This window comes from Pectinophora gossypiella, chromosome 25, assembly GCF_024362695.1.
Source record: "Pectinophora gossypiella chromosome 25, ilPecGoss1.1, whole genome shotgun sequence".
Taxonomy (NCBI): Eukaryota; Metazoa; Arthropoda; class Insecta; order Lepidoptera; family Gelechiidae; genus Pectinophora; species Pectinophora gossypiella.
The window spans coordinates 10,315,047-10,337,298 of NC_065428.1; the positions used below are offsets into that span (position 1 = coordinate 10,315,047).

General features: G+C 38.5%; 2 protein-coding genes across 16 annotated transcripts in view; one reads left to right on the top strand and one right to left on the bottom strand.

Moving 5' to 3' along the window:
* Positions 1 to 22,252, bottom strand: part of LOC126378017 (hemicentin-1) — a 663,470-nt gene that overhangs the window by 356,388 nt on the left and 284,830 nt on the right. The gene's annotated exons all lie outside the window — the stretch shown is intronic.
* On the top strand, positions 12,657 to 15,597 carry LOC126378153 (uncharacterized). The gene is made up of 2 exons (XM_050026341.1): positions 12,657 to 13,918; positions 15,428 to 15,597. The coding sequence occupies exons 1-2, from the start codon at positions 12,997 to 12,999 to the stop codon at positions 15,505 to 15,507; spliced, it is 1,002 nt and encodes a 333-aa protein (XP_049882298.1). The 5' UTR covers positions 12,657 to 12,996; the 3' UTR covers positions 15,508 to 15,597.

Below are 22,252 nucleotides of genomic sequence, written 5' to 3' on the forward strand. Positions count from 1 at the left end.
CTACCCCAGTTGGGATATCAACGTGAGCTCATGTTATGTTATATACCTAATCGTTGTCGACATGATCAATATTCAGTCACTGTTTCAACAATGTTTCATCCGTTATATAACTCAGTTTGTCTGAACACCACAGTTTGCGGTCGCGCGCAGCTCGCCAATTCGATTTTATGACCTCAAATAACGTTATGTATGGACTTCGATTTGAAACAGATTGAAACAAGCAAGTCAAATATGATGGTACATAACATAAACTGCCTATATACGTCCCACTGCCGGGCACAGGCCTCCCCTCAATCAACCGGAGGGGGGTATGGAGCATACTCCACCACGCTGCTCCACTGCGGGTTGGTGGAGGTGTTTTTACGGCTAATAGCCGGGACCAACGGCTTAACGTGCCCTCCGAAGCACGGAATCATCTTACTTTTTCGGACAACCAGGTGATTCAAGCCTGAAAAGTCCTTACCAAACAAAGGACAGTCTCACAAAGTGATTTCGACAATGTCCCCATCGGGAATCGAACCCGGACCTCCAGATCGTGAGCCTAACGCTCTAACCACTAGACCACGGAGGCAGAAATATGATGGTAACCACTGCAAAATAAGACATGCAGGGTATTAGTGACACCATAACGAATACTGAGGGAATGAGTCGGACCATGACTCTGAGTTGATATCAAGTGGAATTTTCCGTCGCAAAATTCATGATTTTGTAAATTATTTTCAATTGTATACTTTTGTGATGGAAAATTCCACTTGATATTAACTCTGCTGAATCATCCCCTTCAGTATTTATTACGGAAGCGGTCAGGTACGCGTGTCCCTCTCAAATTCACCGTCTACAGGTAATACAAAATCGTTTCACGCGGAAAGCCACGGAAGCTCCGTGGTTCCTTCGCAATGCAAATCTGCACATTGACCTAGGTCTGCCAACCATTGCCCAATGGCTCAAATTAGCTTCCAAACGTTTTTTCCGATTCTGCTCCGCACCACCCAAATCCCCTGGTAGTTGCGGCTTCCGAGTACATTCCGCTTAGGGACGATACTGAAAAGTATCGGCGTCCGAAGGACGTAATATACGATCCCGACGACCCGATTACTCTAGCCATAGCGGCAGCCAATCAGCTCGCGACACCAAACACTTCAGGACCCCGATACCGACCCCGCCGGCGTGGTCGAAGATTTCCCTCATTCATCGCTTATCGCTATCGACCCACTAGGGTCGATTAATTCTTTCAAATATTTTTCCTCTCAGACGACGCCCTGAGCCGAGGTTCGCGCCCAACTGGGCACCCTCAGGCCTGTTGTCTTAAACGTTGTACCGGGTGAGAGCCTTCAGCGCTCCCCATTTGTCCGGCCAAGTAGTTAATGCCATCTGCCGCAAATCTACAATAAGTCACGTCAAAAAAAAAAGGTCAGGTACGCAGGATATATTAAGGTGCGCAGACGTTCACGCAAAACACAGGCAAACACACTCGTTTGTTACGATGTACAACCTGTACAAGTAAGTACAGGTAGCCATACAAGTTAGTGACACCGAATACTGCGCGTGATGATCCAAACCATAATTCTGAGTTGATACTTTTTTTTTTAAATTATTTTCATTTTCGCACTTTTGCGATGAAAACTTTCACTTGATGTCAACTCAGTTGATGATTCCAAACTTTCTATTCGAATGAAAACTAATCAATCGAATGAGATAATTCGACATTCTAATGATTTTTGACTGCAATAAACAGAAAGCTGGGTGAGGTGTGGGGATTCATCTTGTGATGGACGTATCTCTGACTACCCCGTTTGGGATGTAATCGTGACCTTTTATGTTTTGTCGCAATGTATACACGACCTAAATCAACTTTTACGACACACCCGGAAAGAAAGACAATTATCACAATTAACAAATTATATGCATTTACGCTCGTGTTCCTTAATGGGGTGGACGGAAGCACATAGACAGATAAGGTCTTCTAAATAGAATAGAATTCAGCTTCTCAAGCTTAGTGTACACAGAGCCTTACCTATACAACGAGGAAACAAATTGTAACAAATTATTTTTATTACTAAGTAACACACAACTCTATAAGATTGCTCATAGTTTTAGAACTCAGCAATTTCGCAATTAGTAATTTACTAATTCGTTCCGATTTCAAACTTCCTTACAGAGTACACTTTAAATGTCACAACGGATTAAAGTATTAAAAGAACTCAATTAATGTCCCGTAAGAACTCGTGTAAAAAGAACTTTTAATTTGAACAAAATTTGAGCCAATTTTGAACAAGTTTCGAAAGAAACTTCTATTTTTGAGTAATTGGAAACTAAATTGGCGTTTGAGCATGTTGTGAGTTGTGGCGTAATAGTTTATAATTTATTTGAAGTTATTTAACTGTTTCTGACGTACAACATTCGCTTGTTACAAAGTAATTATGCTTAATATACTTGACACCACTATTGTAAATAATATCGGTGAACATAAGCTCACGACTATATCTCAATCGGGGTAGTCAGAGGTACATCCATTGCACGATGAACTAAGTACCCACATGACACCGAGCTTTCTGTTAGACCTACGTGATAGGTGAGCCGTATCGCCGTCTATAATGGCAGAGCCAACTGTGTTAGTGAAAACTGCATTTAAGATAAATTAATTACTCATTGGTTCAAATCCGGTACCGGGGTTCCAACTGGCGCTCCCCGATTGTGAAACAAACCGGTGTACCACATGACTAAGGCGACTCAGAATAATAATAATATATGCAACGCAACTATCGTAGATAAATTTGTTGAAGGTCAATTTAACAATTTTCAATCTACGTCATTTCGCAAGGTGTTATTTGGGGAGAAGAAATGACAAGAAACTGCAACAGCAACACATCTTCTAAATCAGTGAGGTTAAATCATTACAAGTTATTTAATAATTAGAGGAACACATTTAGTACCAGACATTTTTATCTTTTAGGTACCTAATCATTAACCTTATATAATAAACTTTTTTACATAAAGTAAGCTTCACATGAGTTTTTCAGATAAATTATTTACTGTCAAATTCAAAATATTGTCTGGTATTTTATTGTAAAAACGTAAACATGTACCCAAAAGAGATGAATTTGATTAACTTAGCCTAGAATTTTGTATATCATTTTTATTTTTGTTCCTTGTATTGCAAGTATGTCTTTCACAGTTTCTCGAAATGTGAGATGAGATATGAACCTCATCATTAAATTAAGAGCCACGCTCTTGTTCGTGTAACGACTAAGTACTTTACATCCGTAAGTAGTAACCGGGACCAACAGCTTCACGAGCCTTTAGAAGCACGGATCTTACTTACGGACAGACGGTTGATCAGCCTGTAACATTCTAACCAAACTAGTGCTCACGAAGTGATTTTTGTGATATGTCCCCATCGGGATTCGAACCCGGATCGTGAGCTTAAAGCTCAATCACTGGATCACGGAAGCCGTTCTTGTGATGAATGAAACAAAACATTCCAAAACCTGAACTCTCGACTCCTACAATTTCCCTCCAATCTGAAATAACAGCTACAGCTTTTCAAGCTGTCAATTACAGCTAAAAGCTGCTGACAGCTTCACCAGTTCGGATTGTAGCTAACACTGGCTGGCACTTGTAACTTGTTTTTTTTTAATTGATGGATTGGTCGCGCTCGGAGTGGCGAGTTGGCAATGTGCCTCTGGTAAATCTTACGAAAGAAACTCACACATACATGAGGTCACATCACATGTACGTACAGTCATGAGCAATATAATGTACCAACTTTAGGACTCTGTCGCACTAACATATTTGACATTTAGTGAGACTTACAGTTCAATTTGTCAAAAAAGTTAATGTGACATGGTACCAAAGTGTATATGTCACCGTAAAATTGTAAATAACGTACACCCCGAATACTGAGGGGGGTGAGCTCATGATTCTGGGTTAATATCAAGTGGAATTTCCTGTCACAATATTCATGAAAAAATACACTTAAATGCTAGTGTAGTTTTTAATTAAGTTTGACGAAAAATACCACTTGATATCAACTCAGGATGGTCTGAATCATCCCTCAAAGTTTTCGTTACGGTTTCACTAACACCCTGTTATATTAGACAAGAGGTTAGTACTTGGGTTCTATGGTTTGAATACAGATAAAAGTTGTATACCTAATTATTAAGCAATTGTCAAAATTTACATTTGCCTCTAACAACATCGTTACATTTTATTTTATAAATACCAAACTATAAACACCTAACCAAATTAGGTATCTCAAAGTGATTTTTGTAATTATATCCCTATCGGGATTCGAACCCGGGACCTCCGGATCGCAAGCCCGACACTCAAACATCGGTCCACAGACGCCGATTTCTCCCTTTCTCTCAGTTGTGACTCTGTCCACCCCAAAAAAGATCACGGGCGTAAAGTATCATATGTTTAGTTTTTTTATTATAAACACTTCAGTTATCTAGTTATTACGCAACATTTCCACAGTGATGGATGTTGAGAAGCAGTGGGATTAAAACTGTGTAATCCAAGGCCCCGTTTATGGGATTACGTTCTGAATACACACAACCATCAAAAAACACAGATATAAAATTAGTACTGGAAGAGGCTTTACTAAAAGAAGTTAAAACGTGATGTTTTGGATAGATGGCGCTTTGCTCGCGTCGGCAGATCGAAAAAAAAAGGTAAGAGAACATAATATTCTGTACTTTATATGACACGTTATTTACGCCTAAACGCTGCTCGCCAAATTTCCTAACAGAATATTAAAGAAAACCTTATTAATCCATTATAATTACGTGCTTAAAACTTCCATATCCCGTCGTCTATTTTTTTTGTATATTTCCCTCGCGTTAGCAAGTCAGGTTGAAATCGCTTTAAGCGATAAGGCGTCCAATAGCCATGTACCTTTTTTTAATACTGCGTTTTATTTTAGTGCAAAAAAGTAGGTACATTATTTTAATATGGCAACTTCCCTTATCAGTCTTAATGGTGAGTTGTTTTATGATGACATATGATTCTTTCCATCATGAGTTACACAAAGGCCCCGATTCCTGCAAACACCTCCGAATTTTCTTTTAAGTAACACCCGTCAGTTTCTTATCCGCCGAAAAGGAAAGGGATGGATGATGGACAACTGTTAATTTTGAAATGAATGAATAACCCGGGCGAATATCATAGGCATCTCGCTGGTATGCAACCCATTTGACGTGTGCTGTCAAGTTAATTCTATCGGGTTATTGGCCAATATAAAAAAGGAGGGTTTTTAAAATTCTTACCTACGATTGACGTGTGTTCCATAAATATGCCTATCGTTACCGTCCCTTTCTTTTTCGACGAACACGAAAATGACAGGTATAACTTAAAATAAAATTAAATGGTGTCTACAGGAATCAGCACCAATGTATGTTATTGTTTATTAACGTAAAACCACGCTCAAACTTTGTAACAAACCACGCTCGTCCTTTCCAGTAACCATATCTAACTCCACGTTTCGTCCAACGAAGCAACTTCATATTCCGTTATGGCTTTATTAAATTTCAGACACTCAATTTTGTTCTACCAACTTGAGATTTGCAGAAAATATAGGCATAAAGTAAATATGCCTTTTCAAAAGGATTCCTTTAAATTTTAGAATAAACAAATAGTTTTTATAAAAAAATCTAAGTTTTACTTCTAATTCTAGGTTCGAATTTCAGCTTGGGCATAAACCAATGATTTTGGAATTCGTATTTGGATCATAAATGATTATCACGTGCTCTGCGGTGAAGGAAAACATCATGAGGAAACACACGTTCCTAAGAAATGAGTTTCGAAGATATGTGACCAAACTAATTGGTTTTTAAATAGAAAATAGAAATTGTTTATTTTAAAAGCTCATCAAACCTGGTGTCAGGGTTATTATTGAGCCGCCAAAGGCCCCTGACATGACTCAAGTAACGACTACGTACTTACATCAGTAAGTATTAACCGGGTCCAACGGCTTAACGTGGCTTCCGAAGCGCGGATCATCTTACTTCTGGACAATCAGGTGATCAGCCTGCAATGTCCTAACCAAACTAGGGATCACAAAGTGATTCGTCCCCACCGGGATTCAAACCCGGGACCTTCGGATCGTGGGCAGAACGCTCAACCACTGGATCACGGACCCGGTGAAAATCGGGATAACACTGGGGAGAAGATGGGAGATAATTAAAGCTTTTATAAAATACTAGCAACCCGCCTCGGCTTCGCTCGGGTGCAATGCTGAGGAAAAATGAAATTATTTACGACATCACATTGAGAACCTCAAAAATAACAGTATTTCTCTACTATTTAATGGATGTTATACATATAAACCTTCCTCTTGAATCACTCTATCTATTAAAAAAAACCGCATCAAAATCCGTTGCGTAGTTTTAAAGATTTAAGCGTACATAGGGATATAGGACCAACCCGCAGTGGAGCAGCGTGGTGGAGTATGCTCCATACCCCCTCCGGTTGATTGAGGGGAGGCCTGTGCCCAGCAGTGGGACGTATATAGGCAGTTTATGTAGGGATATAGGGACTGAAAAAGCGACTTGGTTTTATACTTTTATATGTAGTGATATATATTTACACGGACTCGGACTATCTCTGTTTGGAAATTATATTCCTGAGCTTATGCTAAGATGTATTCGCTTAATGAGATGTCCATTGAGCGTGTTTTTATAATTATGTATGTTACTAAAAATGAATCCCTCACTTTTGACCCGAAGATTCGTAAAGCACTCATAAACAAAATGGTGTATGGATTTGAAAATGTCCAGTAGTACTACGAAGCTTTTTTGAAGTGTATTGCTCGTGACAGCGGGACTGGAGGCTTCGAGGGTGCTACAGAGATGAATTTCGGTTAATTAATTGTCGGGACATAATATTTTCCAAGGCCTATTCATATTTGCATCAGACGGGCAACTAATAATATATTATGGAATTAATTTCATATTTTGTTTAGCGTCAGCGGTGTTCTTCTATGAGTTGTGAGCCGGATTACCAACCTCATCAGCCCTGGTATCAGGGTTACTATTGAGCCGCCGAAGGCCCCTCTCATGACTCATATAACGACTATGTACTTACATCAGTAAGTTGTAACCGGGACCAACGGCTTCACGTGTCTGCCGATGCACGGATCGTCTTACTTTCGGACAATCAGGTGATCAGCCTGTAATGTCCTAACCAAACTAGGGATCACAAAGTGATTTTTGTGTTATGTCCCCACGGAGATTCGAACCCAGGACCCCCGGATCGTGAGCCCGGTGATTGCGTCAGCGGTGATTTCGTGGAACAAGTACGTGGTAATTTCAAGAATATTTACCTTTCCAAGGTACAAACATAATTTATCATCACGCCTGAATACCCTATGGGATACGACGAGGTATATAGTATACACACACACTCACTCTTCGCCAGGTATGTTTAAGTTCCATGTAATAGGGGCGAGTGTTGTCATAACTGGGCATACATTCTGGAACTCGCATCGATTATTTGTGATCGAAACACGAATTCAAGCTGATAAATTAACTTAGTTAGAGTCTTGAGGAGCTCGGTGGCGCAGCGATAAACGCGCTCGGTCCGCGATTGTTGAAGTAAAGCAACTTTCGCAGAGGCCGGTCATAGGATGGGTGACCACAAAAAAAAGTTTTCATCTCGAGCTCCTCCGTGCTTCGGAAGGCACGTTAAGCCATTGGTCCCGGCTGCATTAGCAGTCGTTAATAACCACCAATCCGCACTGGGCCCGCGTGGTGGTTTAAGGCCCGATCTCCCTATCCATCCATAGGGAAGGCCCGTGCCCCAGCAGTGGGGACGTTTATGGGCTGATGATGATGAAAGAGTCTTACCATACAATACAAATACACTTTATTGCACCAAAATAAAAAGAATTTATTACAAAAAGTCTGTCAACTAAGTACATGGCTAATGGCGGCCTTATCGCTTAAATTTCTTCCAGACAACCATAAGGTGAGGAAAAATGAGTCTGAGGTGAGTCTTTTGTAATTATTTCCTTTTATTTTGGTGCAATAAAATATAATTGTATGTGCAATTGTAATGATTCTTGTAGCACTCTTTCGTGCTTAGGGACACGCACAAAATCAACGTCATGGGTTCGAATCATGGCTCTGGCTTGAAACCACTGAATACGACTTTATGAGTTTGAGTCATTATGGTGGGCACTGTTGTCATTATGGTGGGCAACCTTGCGCATTTAAAGAGGTCAGATGCGAATGATTGTATTGTCAAAATTTTTAATCATCAAAATAAGTCAAATGTAAATTTGTAATAAGCGCTTTTCCTTATTGTAACAACTTAACCAGCGCACATAACGAATGTATTCACAGGATGAATCAATATCTTTACAATTTGACATACCGTCATAGTGACGTATTATTTTTTGACAAATTCAAATTCAAAAATATCTTTATTCAGTAGGTAACATAGTTACACTTTGAATCGTCAATTTTACATAACGAACGTCTCATCCGCCTAAAACTACTGCAGCTTCTCACAACCTGTATAGCCGGGGAAAAGAAGCTGCAAGAAAAACCTCGGCACAGGGCCCTAGACGTTCTTTAAAAAAATAAACATAAAACATAAAATATTGGTATACAATTGAGTAATTTAGCTGCCTAATATCAGTTCTCAGACAGTTAATCCCATGCATTAATATCTTCTAAATAATCACTAACTTTATAAATTAATAAATTTAGTCCTAATTTTATATTGACACAAGATAGCTTGTATCTATCGATGTATTTTAAACGTATCTAAATATGGCATGGACAGGAGAAGGACCCGATTTACGGTACAAGTTAGAAAGAATTTCAGACATGTTCTGGGAGAACCCTTCGATGCTGACTGACACGGGTTCGTTAGAAGACTGCATCAGTTTCGGTTCGCCATCATGTTGTAGTAACATTGCGATGTAAATCAGTGACATTATTGCTTCGTAAAAAAACCTTTTTGTAAAATGTTATCTCCAATGTTTCGTAGGAATATATATTTCGTGCAAAAGCAGATTAAACGGGACTAACCCGGCTCGCAAGAAGTGGAATATTTAATTAGCCCAAGTGTTAGCAGAACGGTGGGTATTGTCCCACGTTTGCCCCACATTTGTACCGCGGTAGTTTAGAAGGGTCTTTAGTTTAAAGTTAATATTCAATAGAATGACCATGTTTTGTTTGGATTTGATTAAGGAAAAGATCTTGAGTAAACCCAGTTTCGGAGACTTTCACCGCGGCTTGTAAGATCTGAGAGCCAGTCGCTTCCATAAAACCAGACCTGTTAAATCTTCAGGTTAGGTAAGCGCACCCTTTGTAAAACGGAATATAGGGAGATCATAATGATAGAATAGAATAGATTTTTTTATTATAAAAGGACGTCACACACAAAAACAATGACATAATTTTTACAAACAATTACAATAAATATAGAAGGATGTTCATTAGAACGATCATTAGGTGGTGGTGGGCGTCCTGAGATATACCTATGATAATGACAAACAATAAAAAAATATAGATAGCACTTACATGAAAAAGAAATTACAAAAGATAGAAAAGACACAATCGTTTTTGACGACAGGTCCGCGTTCTGATTTTTTTTTTTTTTACTTTATTTTACCAAGCCTACAACAAAACTGATATTTTTTTACATGAAAACATACTTATTATACCTCTGCAAGTTGCACTTTTATAAAATACACGATGTTAAAGCAAATTTATTCAGAAAAGGAAATGTAACTCAAAGAAATGCATAGCACGGCCGCCTTCTAAAACCAGATAAATAAAAACCGGTCAAGAGTGAGTCGGACTCCGGCAGCGAAGGGTTCTGTAGCCATTACAAGATACAAGTCACATTTTTTTGTAGTATCAACATGGACCCGATAAGGGCAATGCAACTGGTAGTAAGGACAACATACTTAATTATTAGTCAGTGATAAAATTTATATTTATCATACTATATTTTAACAATATTATTGCACATATTTTTTTTATATATATTTATTATTAATTTATAAAATTTTATTAAAAATTATACATTTTAATTTTTATTGGTTTAATATTTATTGTCATTGAAAATACAAATAATCGATCAAAACATGGTATAAAAGAAAATTAGTCTTTTTTCCCTCTTAGTAGAATCTGTTTTGTCTATCTGTATTTGGATTTACATGCGGTTTTTACTGTATTGTTATATTTTGCATTTATTTATGACTAAGATAGGGTAAAAAATGTTCCCAAGCGCAGATTATAAACTTTTATTTTTTGAGAATGATAATTAAAAAAATATATTGCAACATAGTATTATGTCATTATCTGGCACCAAAACGGAGTTTTTCATAGTGTCCACTTTCAATTTAAGTACTAATAACTTCATAAAAAAGGAGCGGTAATTTAAAACATAAAAATAAGGCAATTAAACGTAAACGCCAAAAGGGTTTCTAATTGTCCAAGGAACCCTGAAAATATAACGTCCGAGCGGCGTTATGACTATAAGCTCTTGTTGGTATAAATTTAACTTTATAAGCCTTTTCTTAAGGACGTTTTATGTAACTTGTAGTTTGTAGTTTCTTGGGCGTATTATACAGGGTGTAAGTGACATCGTAACGAATACTGGAAACGATAATTCAGCTTATTATTCTGAGTTAATATCAAGTGGAATTTTCCCTTTAAAATTATTTTGTGTTTTTTTTTATTTATTTTCAATTTATACTTTTTTGATGGAAAATCCACTTGATATTAACTCAGAATAAGAAGCTGAATCATTCCCCTCTGTATTCGTTACGATGTCACTTACATCCTGTACAAGTACGTAAGGTAGCCATACAAGTATGTATAGGTGTTAGTGACACCGTAACGATACTGAGCGGAATAATTCAGACCATGATTCTGAGTTGATATCAAGTGGATTTTCCTATCGGAAAATTCATGAAAAATTTAAGTGTTTTCTTTTAATTATTATACTTTTGCGACGAAATTTTTTTTTACGTTAGTTACGATGTCACTAACACCCTGTATAAGTGTCCTATATTTGTGGGCGAGACATCCGACCAAGTAGTAATAGGCATATGAGGCAAATCTACAATAATTCACGTCAAAATTATAAAAAAATAAATATATAGCAGCATGAACAGTCTCCGTGGTCTAGTGGTTAGAGCGTTGGGCTCACGATCTTGAGGTCTAGTTTCGATTCCCGATGGGAACATTGTCGAAATCACAGACTATCCTTTGTTTGTTAAGGACTTTACAGGCGTTAATCACCTGATTGTTTGTGAAATGAAGGTCATTCCTTGCTTCGAATGGCACGTTAACCCGTTGATAAAACTGACTACAAAACTAAATACAACCCTCCTTTTTGATAGGTCACAGTCGGGTAAAGAGGAAAGCGTTTTCATAGTTCATTTCTTACGGTTTGTTGTAGGTATTTTCGTTCTTATGACGTCATTACTAAGTACCTGTAACAAAAAAAAATCATTAGAAACTGTTATAAAAAAATCATAGTACTAATTGTATAACAATATAGAACATTTCTTTTTCCAGACTTATTGTAAATTTACCGCAAATGGCTTTAACAACTTGGTCGAACAAATGGGAAGCGCTGAGGACTCTTATACGGTACAAAAAATTAAGACAACAGGCATGAGGGTGCTCTGAGCACGAGCGACTGAGAAATTATTTTTGAAAGAAATAATCGATCCTAGTGGGTCAACAGCGATAAGCTTTGAATGAGGAAAATCGTCAACCACGCCGGCGGGGTCCTGAAGTGTGAGTACAGTTTACTAAATAGACAAAAAAGTTAAGAGTAGGCTTTAACTGCTAAGTTCGCAACTTTAGTTACAAATTCAAATTCAAAAATATCTGTATTCAATAGGTAACATAGTTACACTTTGAATCGTCAATTTTTACATAACCAACGTCTCATCCGCGTAAAACTACTGCAGCTTCTCACAACCTGTATAGCCGGGGAATAGAAGCTGCAAGAAAAACCTCGGCATAGAGCCCTAGACGGTTTTTACTGTCAAAATACTGTCAGACAATTTTAATAATATAAGTAAGCCTAATATTAGTTCCCAGACAGCTAATCACACGCATTCGTATCTTCTAGATAATCAGTAATCTTAAAATAATCTTTTTCTCTAATCTTAAAATTATTTTTTGTTTTCGTACCCCGGATATAAAAAATCTTTTTTAAAAATTTAATTAAAAAAATTTCTTATATCCGGGGATATAAAAAATCTTCCGGCCAAGTAGTTAATGCCATTTGCGGCAAACCTACAGTCACGTCACCCTAGCATTATAACAGGGTCCGCTTGTTTGCAACAACCATTGAGCCAAACCATTCTTAATTAAAAAAGAAAAATATTATTTATATGGTAACATTCGTTCCAACCATTCACTCTCTCTTCATTTTAAAATTATATCGAATCAACACGTTCTCTGTAATATCTCTTTTGAAAAAAAATTAATAAACCGTGAAATTGCCGTCACAAACTCTTTTATTTATGTCTTTCCTAGACATAAGTTGGTGCCGAAACAAAAGTGATTGCGCATCGTAAAAACTGTTTTTTCGTCGCGAGTGCACGTTGCCGATCTCGTGGGCGCGTGAGTGCGAGTCGCCATTTGCAAGGATTTTGCGCATATTTCATCATCAAGGGGCGTGCTAGAAGTGAAATAAGAGGCCTGGACCAACATTCGTCAAGGAATATACCACGGATCGTCACAGAAGCCTCAACATATTTCACGCATTTCTCCGGTGAAAATCTACTTGTTGTAAAGAGAGGCCGCCATTATTCGAACTTCAACGATAACCAAACGTGAATCAACGAGTCGGTCAATGCAGTCATTCAGCCGTTCAACTCTTGACAGATACTGTTCGTTCGTTCATCTGTCAATGTCAAGCATCATTCATTCGTTCGCCCCGTGTTTTGATAAACAAATACGTCTGCATTTCTGCGAAAAATATTAATTATTTACGGAATTTTCTGCGATTTTCAACATGGGACGCAGAAAAAGCATTGCGGATGAAGAAGACAGGGCGTCTCAGGACAAACGGCTGAAAGTTCAATTGGCACAATGCAAATCGAAATTGACGAAAGCAGAAAACTTTTTGCGTGAACAGAAAGGACCTCTAGATACGGATGCTATTACCCTCCGGCTGCAGCTATTGGAGAAAGTTTTACTGACCGTGAACGATCTTTTGCTAGAAAAGCAAGTTTTAACTTGGAGCGACGACGACGAGTTCGACGATGATGGACTAGAAGAGAGATGTCTTAGCGTGATAATAAGCTACAAGAAGGCGCTCGCGCAGGCAAGTTCGTCGAAGCAAAATACATCAGCTAGTGATAGTGCCAGTGACAGATATTCATCAATGAAACTTCCTGAAATTGACATTCCAGTGTATGAAGGAAAGGACTACACCAAGTACCAATCGTTTATCGAACTATTCACGGCTATTATTCATAGAAATGGTAAACTAGAACCTATCCAAAAGTTATTCTATTTAAGAAAATATTTGAAAGGGGAGCCGTTGTCACTTATTGAAGGGCTACCCTTAACGGGTGATTCTTATGAGAAGGCATTGGCTTTACTCAAAGCTAGATATGATAATAAGTTTCTCGTTGTTACAAACCATGTACAGGCAATCTTGGATTTTTCGCCGATTGTGAAGGGTGCTGCCAGCAATTTACGAGAGTTAATAGCTCATGCTCGTCAACATTTAGGAGCCTTGAAGACCCTTGGACAGCCCACTGAACATTGGGATATGATAATTTTACCCATTTTGTTGCGAAAAATAGATCAGTTTTCTTGCAGAGCATACCATAGTGAGCGTGTTGATAACAAGCTGCCAAATCTGGATGACTTCTTTGCATTCATTGAAAGAAGGGCCAGCAGCTTCGAGGAGAGCCAAAGGAGCGAAGGTAAGAACTCCACACAATTATTTAATAAAAAAGTTACTAACCTCGCAAGCAGAGAGTTACCATCTTGCAGGTTTTGTAAAGATCCTTCTCACAAATTATTCAAATGTCAAAAATTCCAAACATTGTGCCCAAAGGATAGGATTGAATTTGTTTTGAACAATAATTTGTGTAAAGTTTGTTTAGGATATCACAATAAAAAATGTCATTTTCATTTCAAATGCTCTTTGTGCAATAGCAAAGATCATAATACTCTATTGCACCTGGACGCAAGTGAATCAAAAGCTTCATTGCACAGCAACATCAGCAACAGCACTGTACTGCTGCCCACCATTAAAGCAAAGCTCTTCAGCCAAGACGGAAAATCACATATTATTGCTAGAGGGCTAGTGGACAGCGGCAGTCAAGTTTCATTTATAAAATCTGATCTTGCCAAAATGTTAAATTTAAAGCCATTCAATAGTAATTTAAATATTACAGCTCTAGGTCAACAAAACAGAACTACCTCAAAAGCTGTCAATGTGCATTTCATGTCACTTCAAAACAATTTTAATTGTCAAGTGACTTGTTCCATTGTGAACCAAATAACTTCAACGTTACCTCAGCATGCAATTGATATGAAAAATATCCCCATGCCAAAATCTGCAGTGCTTGCAGACGATGAATATGGTACTCCAGGTGACATCTCATTTTTGCTGTCAGCTGACATGTTTTTCAAAATTATGCGGCCTAACAAAATTCAATTAGGAAGCAATCTCTACCTAATAGACACCGAATTTGGCTCAATTGTGTCAGGAGAGATCAAAGAGAATGCATCATCTTTAAATAAAAATCTAGTAACACTGCATGCAATGACTACTTACAATGATGAACAGCTTGATCACCTCCTTACAAAGTTTTGGAATACTGAACTAGTACCTGAAACGAAGCCGGAGGTTACAGTAAAGCAGGATCCCTGCGAAGCCGCTTTTAAACAGTCGGTACAGTTAATTGATGGCAATTTTCAGGTTTCACTTCCACTTCAAAGGCCTCTAGATCAGCTTGACTTAGGTAACACGTTTCCCATTGCAGCCAAAACATTAAATTACATCGAAAAGAGACTAGATAAAGATGAGCAGCTTAAAGAAAAATACCATGCATTTATCAACGAATATGTTGAGTTAGGACATGCCAAAATCTTGCCCTTCAGCCATGCTGAAGCGAATAAAAGGTATTTCATGCAGCACTTACCCGTAATAAGGAATGACAAAAAAAACCAATAAAGTCCGTGTTGTGTTCAATGGCAATACTCGAGCAAGGGCGCACCCCAGCTTAAACGAAATGCTTATGAACGGTCCTAAGGTGCAAAAAGACCTCTTTGATATTTTGCTGTCATTCAGAGCTCACGAGTATGTTCTTTTGGCCGACATTAGGCATATGTATAGAGCCATTTTTCTACACCCAGAGCACAGAGTGCTCCAGAATGTTCTGTGGAGAAATAAAAATAATAACCTAATTATTATTGAATTACAGACCGTCACATATGGGTTGAAGTCCTCCAGTTATCTGGCCACAAGGTGCCTGGAAGAACTAGCACGCCAGTACGAGGCTGAGTTCCCTAGGGCGGCAGCTGTGATCCGGAATTCCATGTATGTAGATGATGCGCTGTTTGGAGGTCAGTCAATAAAAGAGGCATTGGAGGTAAGAGATCAGCTTATTTCATTACTTCAGCGAGCCGGCTTTAGCTTACATAAATGGGCCGCCAGTGATCCTCGTCTTCTTGTTGACATTCCAATCAGTAAGCAGCATTTTGATGAACATGAGCTCTGCAAAGAAAACTTATCTATAAAAGCACTCGGCGTAACGTACGATGTCAAAAGCGATACGTTAAAAGTGGGTTGTCCTATCAAAAATATGCATGGAGACTGGAGCAAGCGTTCCGTACTTAGTGTCATAGGGTCCTTCTTTGACCCTCTCGGGCTGGCAGGGCCAATCACAGTCCGAGCTAAAGAATTTTTACAAAAATTGTGGATTGAAAACTTAAAATGGGACTCTCCCTTACCTGATAAAATATTAAAACAGTGGAAACAATTTTACTATCAAATGCAGCATTAATTTTAGCGAAGTTATATGACAGAGTCAGAATAAACTACTCAAATATTAAAATTGATGCCAAATACATGTTTTCGGATTCACAAGTTGTGCTGTGCTGGCTTAAGTCAAACAAAAACTTGAAGGCTTATGTACAAAATAGAACAAATGTTATTCGGTCGTTGACTAATGATTGTAATTGGTATCACATTGATGGCGCGTTCAATCCGGCAGACTGCTTATCTCGCGGATGTGACCCGGCCGAGCTTGCCTCTAACACCCTGTGGTGGAATGGTCCACCACAGCATTCTAAACCTAATTATGTGCCTGTAGAATCCTTGGTAAGCTGCAATCACCTGTTGTGCTCTGCTCCTACTTACGATACACGGGAGCGGGAAACGGTCGGCTTGAGCGTGACATCAACTGTGCCTGAAATACCTGAAATAATTTTAAAATATTCCTCTTGGAACAAAACTGTAAGAATAATGACTTGGGTTCTTAGATTTGCATATAACTGTAAAAATAAAAATAATAGGCTAAAACATAACTTAACTATACAAGAATTAAAAAACACAGAAAATAAAATATTTAATATTGTACAAAATTCATATTTTGTTCACGAAATTCATTGTATTAAAAATAAGCAACCTATAGGATCTCATTTAAAATCATTAACTCCGTTTCTAGACAACAATAAAGTATTAAGAGTTTCTGGCAGATTACAAAATGCTTCAATTCCATATTCACAAAAATATCCTGTTATTTTACCAAAAAATTGTCACATTACGGATTTAATTATTTTAAATGAGCATTTAGCCTTATTGCATGCGGGTCCAAAAATGACCATGTCTAATCTAGCACTGCGTTACTGGATTATAAGCTGTAATCGAGAGGTAAAAAAGATTTTAAACAAATGTGTTAAATGTTATCGTTTTAAAGCTCAATGTGCTGAACAGTTAATGGGTTCATTGCCCACTGATAGAGTTAACCAGGCTAGTACCTTCAGCATTGTTGGTATTGATTACTGTGGCCCATTTCAAGTTAAGCAATCTAGCCTTCGAAGGAGTGTGGTCTCCAAAGGTTATGTTATAGTGTTTGTGTGTTTTGTCACCAAAAGTGTGCATTTAGAGTTGGCCTCAGATATGACTTCGCAATGTTTCATTGCAGCCTTAAAACGATTCGTTTCAAGGCGCGGGTTGCCACGCGTTATCCACTGCGACAACGCCAAAACTTTCAAAGGTGCGGATAATTCTCTTAAAGAGTTGTACAAGCTACACAGCTCTACTCAACATCAATCGACCGTAATTAATTTCGCCTCTTCAAAGGGCATCAAATTTGATTATATACCCAGTTATTCACCAACGTTCGGCGGGCTCTGGGAAGCCGCCGTTAAAAGCGCAAAGTTTCATTTTAAAAGGATAATAGGTCCCAGCATTTTCAACTATGAAGAGTTTAATACAATCATCATATCGGTAGAAGGTATATTGAACTCTAGGCCTTTGACGGCTCTGTCTAGAGACCCTTCGGACCTATCATGCCTAACACCAGGCCACTTCTTAATAGGTAGACCGATAACGACCATCCCAGAGGCTGACTGTGTTTCAGTGCCTACCAATAGGCTTCGATTTTGGAGACGATGCACACAGATACAGCAAAGTTTTTGGCATGTATGGCATAAGCAATATTTGTCGTTATTAAATAATCGGCCTAAGTGGCACCATAATCAACCCAACATAGAGGAAGGTGCTTTAGTACTTTTAAAGGATGAGCGCTCTGCTCCACTCAGCTGGCCATTGGCTAGGGTTACAAAGCTGATTTCAGGACCCGATCAAAGGGTGAGGGTAGCAGAAGTGAAAACTTCTTGCGGCATGTCACGTAGAGCCATTAATAAATTATGTATATTGCCAATAGAAACATAAAATAATATTTAAAAAATGTTTATTTTTTCTCATAAAATAGTTAAAAAAGAAAAAGGTTTATTTTTTCTAATATAAGCATAGCTTAAGAGTCAAAAAGTTCATAATATTTTTGTAAAAATTGTATAACTTAATATTAGTTAATATGGCTCTTGCGTTATAGTAGGGTGCGTAGTGCAGTTGACATTGAGTACATTCTCTTAGTACGGTTTCCGTCGCATTATGTGGCACTTTATATTTGTACCCCTGTTGTACGCACCGTGCTAGATCGCTAATTATTAGGTGGTCGGAGTTGTAGTTTTTCAGTTGTAAGTTTAGTACCCGGCCCTCGGGAATATGTTTGCAACAACCATTGAGCCAAACCATTCTTAATTAAAAAAGAAAAATATTATTTATATGGTAACATTCGTTCCAACCATTCACTCTCTCTTCATTTTAAAATTATATCGAATCAACACGTTCTCTGTAATATCTCTTTTGAAAAAAAATTAATAAACCGTGAAATTGCCGTCACAAACTCTTTTATTTATGTCTTTCCTAGACACCGCTTACCTAACCTGACCATTTGACAGGTCCGGTTTTTTACAGAAGCGACTGCCTGTCTGGTCACATACCTCCGAAAATGCATTTTTTGGGAATGTGGGTTTCCTCACGATGTTTTCCTTAACCGCTGAGCACGTGATAATAATTTATGATCCAAACATGTATTCGACAATTATTGGTTTAGGCCTGTGCTGGATTTGAACCTGCGACCTCAGAGTGGCGCAAGCGTTCTACCAACTGGGCTACCACGGCTCTATCATCCATCTTGTGATGGATGTACCGTCGCTAGGTATTACTAAGAACTCTAATCCCGGTTAATCCTAGTTAGAATTAAATATTCTACGAACGAACTCCCGGGAAACAAGTAGTATATACTTTATTTGCAAATTCCGAAGCCAGTTTAGATCTTATTTGATAAAACCAATATCAACATACTGCCTTTGAGTAGGAGTAGTAAAACTAATTTTACACGAACCACTTTCAAGCTCGAGGAAACTCAAATGGTAATATGCTTTTGACAGTTTTTCAGGAAAATTACGTGGGGTTCGAATGTTAGCGGTTAGCGAGTCCTATGTGGAGGTCAATGACCTACCTCGTTAAGCCGTTGTTCCCGGTTATTAGCAGAAAAAAAAACACCTCCAATATGAACTAAGTACCCACATCTTACCAAGCTTTCTGATAGACCAACGTGATTGGTGGTGGCCGTATCGCCATCTATAATGGTCGAAACTTTTACGTCGGTTCATACTTTCAACCGTCAAACATGTATGAAGATTTTGATAACGCTAGAAAAAAAATGCAATAAGGCCGCCCATTTGTACTGTTGCTAAATGTTTTTAATTCAAATATTAAATTAAATTTAAAAAAAAAGTATGTTGGTATGTTTGCGTGCAATAAATACGTATATTTGATTTGATTTGAAGAAGCATGTGTGTCAGGATCAGTAATTAGAAATCTATGGTCTCTGCCTACCTCGATGGGTAATAGGTGTGAATTTATGTATGTATAAGAAGGTACCTTTCAAAAGACCCAAAGTGTTAGGTAGTGAGCCGTATCGCCAAATATCAAACGAATATTCGACGGATCTCTACTACACTACGGCGCTTAGAGCTTGACGCCAAGCGCGATGAATTGAAAGCCCGACCGCCTACGGCGATCAATTATGCATATTTAAATGGTGTAATCACATGCCCACTATGAGCGAGGATTTTTTCCAATAAGATTGGCTATATAAGCCACATGCGAGCACATGAACGTCGGAGTTGAAGCAGTCGCCGTAGCCGAAATCGGCTGGATCGCATCATCATTATCACTACACTATAAAAGCTTATCGCTCATCCGCTATTAGTCGTATAAACCTCGAATTAAGATGATGTGTCGTATGTTGTACGGTTACACGCTGGCTCAAAGCCAACCACCGGTAATGCTCTACCGGTCCCCGCACCGGATCTTACCGGTCTTTTAACACACGTTTTTACCGGTAGAAGTCCAACTTACACACACACATAATCTCCAATATAATGTGTAAAACCACATTCAATGAGATGACAATTTTGCAGCCTTTTTTAAACATAACTCTTGTACATTTTATAATGTATTTGGATCCGTGGTAACCCAGTTGCTAGAACGCTTGCCTCTCACTTTGAGGTCAGGTGGGCCAAAGTAATCAATCAAGTAAGGACAATTCGTTCAGGTGGGGTTTCTTGGATGGCTCGGACTTAAAGTGCAAGTGCGGCACTGTTCCCCAAACGATGGAACATCTTACATCGTATCCTGCGTGCCCGAACACCTGTACGCAGGAGGATCTGATGAGCGCTGCTGATAGCGCCATACTTGTTGCCAAGTTTTGGGCCGATACAGTTTAGTTTGCCATCGACACGATAATAAGAAGAGACTTTGAGGTCGCAAGTTTGAATCCAGCGACAAAACCAATGATTGTCGAATTTGTTTTCGAATTCATGTTTGGATCAAAGATTATCACGTGCTCAGCGGTGAAGAATAACATCGTGAGGAAAACCCACGCTCCCGAGAAAAGCATTTTCGGAGGTATGTGACCTAACCTGTAGTGGGCTGGTTTTATCTTGGCGGGTTGGTAGGTCAGACAGGCAGTCGCTTCTGTAAAAAACCGGACTTGTTAAATCTTCAGGTTAGGTAAGCGGACCCTGTGGAAAACGGGATGATGCTAGGAGGTGATGATAATGTATTTGCCTCCTTTTTTTCATAGGTGTCTTCGTAAAGCTTCGGTACACCAAAAACAGGTTAGAAATTGTACGCGACAAATACAACACGTGTAGATCGTGCGTTCACAACGTCGTGTTTGAGTAATATTTTTCTTAGAAATCATAAATTCATGTTACGGGAACGATACGATACATAAACATAAAATGCAAAGATAAACACTTACGACACTTACGGGTAAATAAACTACATAATAAAAATACATAAATAAATTATAATAACGACCTCCGTGGTCCAGTCGTTGAGCACTGGGCTCACGATCCGGAGGTCCTGGGTACGATTCCCGGTGGGGACACATCACAAAAAATACATTGTGGTCCCTAGTTTGGTAAGGACATTACAGGCTGATCACCTGATTGTCCGAAAGTAAGATGATCCGTGCTTTGGAAGGCACGTTAAGCTGTTGGTCCCGGTTACTACTTATTGATGTAAGTAAGTAGTCGTTACATGAGCTATATCAGGGGCCTTTGGCGGCTCAATAGTAACCCTGACACCAGTGTTGATGGGGTTGGTACTCCACCTCACAACCCACACGATAGAAGAGAGGATTATAATAAATAAATAATTATTCAAAAAATTCGAAATTCAAAAATATTTATTCTTCAAAATTGGCTTACATAGTTAGCGCTTTTTGAGCGTCAAAAATTAAAACTATTACCTTATAAGAATTTGTATCGTAATATTTAATAGAAGGAAGAGGTTGCTTTCTATGATTTGAGGTTTTCTATGATTGGCTAACCAAACCTAACGCGCATTTTGTATGAGATCCGCTGTCGCCAGTTCTACCCCACACTCTTTAACTACTACTCCTGCAAACAGATAACTACGATAGCTCTACTGCTTCTTAAATTGAATAGTTACTTTACCGGCAATGTATGTTTTATATGATAGGCTGCAATTTTATCATTACTTTTCGAAAGATACTGCATACAAAAGTATTTTTTGATAAATAGCCAATCATAGAAAGGTTTTTAGCTTTCATGTGATAAGGAGGGATTTCCTTGCATGATGGTTGATGCACAAGACGACCGCATTGTATGTAAGTAGTTTCTAATAATAATAATAAGTTATAAAAATAACATTTAAATAGAAAGTTGACAATGACTTCAGATCTATAGCAATCCTGAAGAAAATAGGAAGGGTTTATAATATTTTTTATTATTTGAAGGTTTTCTAGACCTTCAAGTAGTGACAAAAAGGTGTAGAGCTCATAAAGATTATCTATGACAAAAATTATAATTTCGATCACCGAATGGTATGGTCACACTTACGCCATCTACGTATATTGTAGTCGAAACGTATATAGGGAGGGTTCCAACACCCTTAAGCCTACAGAACAAAGAGGAAAAAAATTAAGGGTTAGTACAATATGTTGACGGACGGGCTAACCTATAAAATGCTACTTAGGTTCTATGACGATCTTGTGACGTAGCGAGTAGACGCCGCTACTTCAAAAGCGCACCCCTGATCAGCAGTATCAGTACTGGTTGGATGCCGAGGAAATGGATTCTGGCTCTAGCTAGAACATCACCGATTGAGAAATTGGTCGGTGTGCTGCGAAACGGAAGGC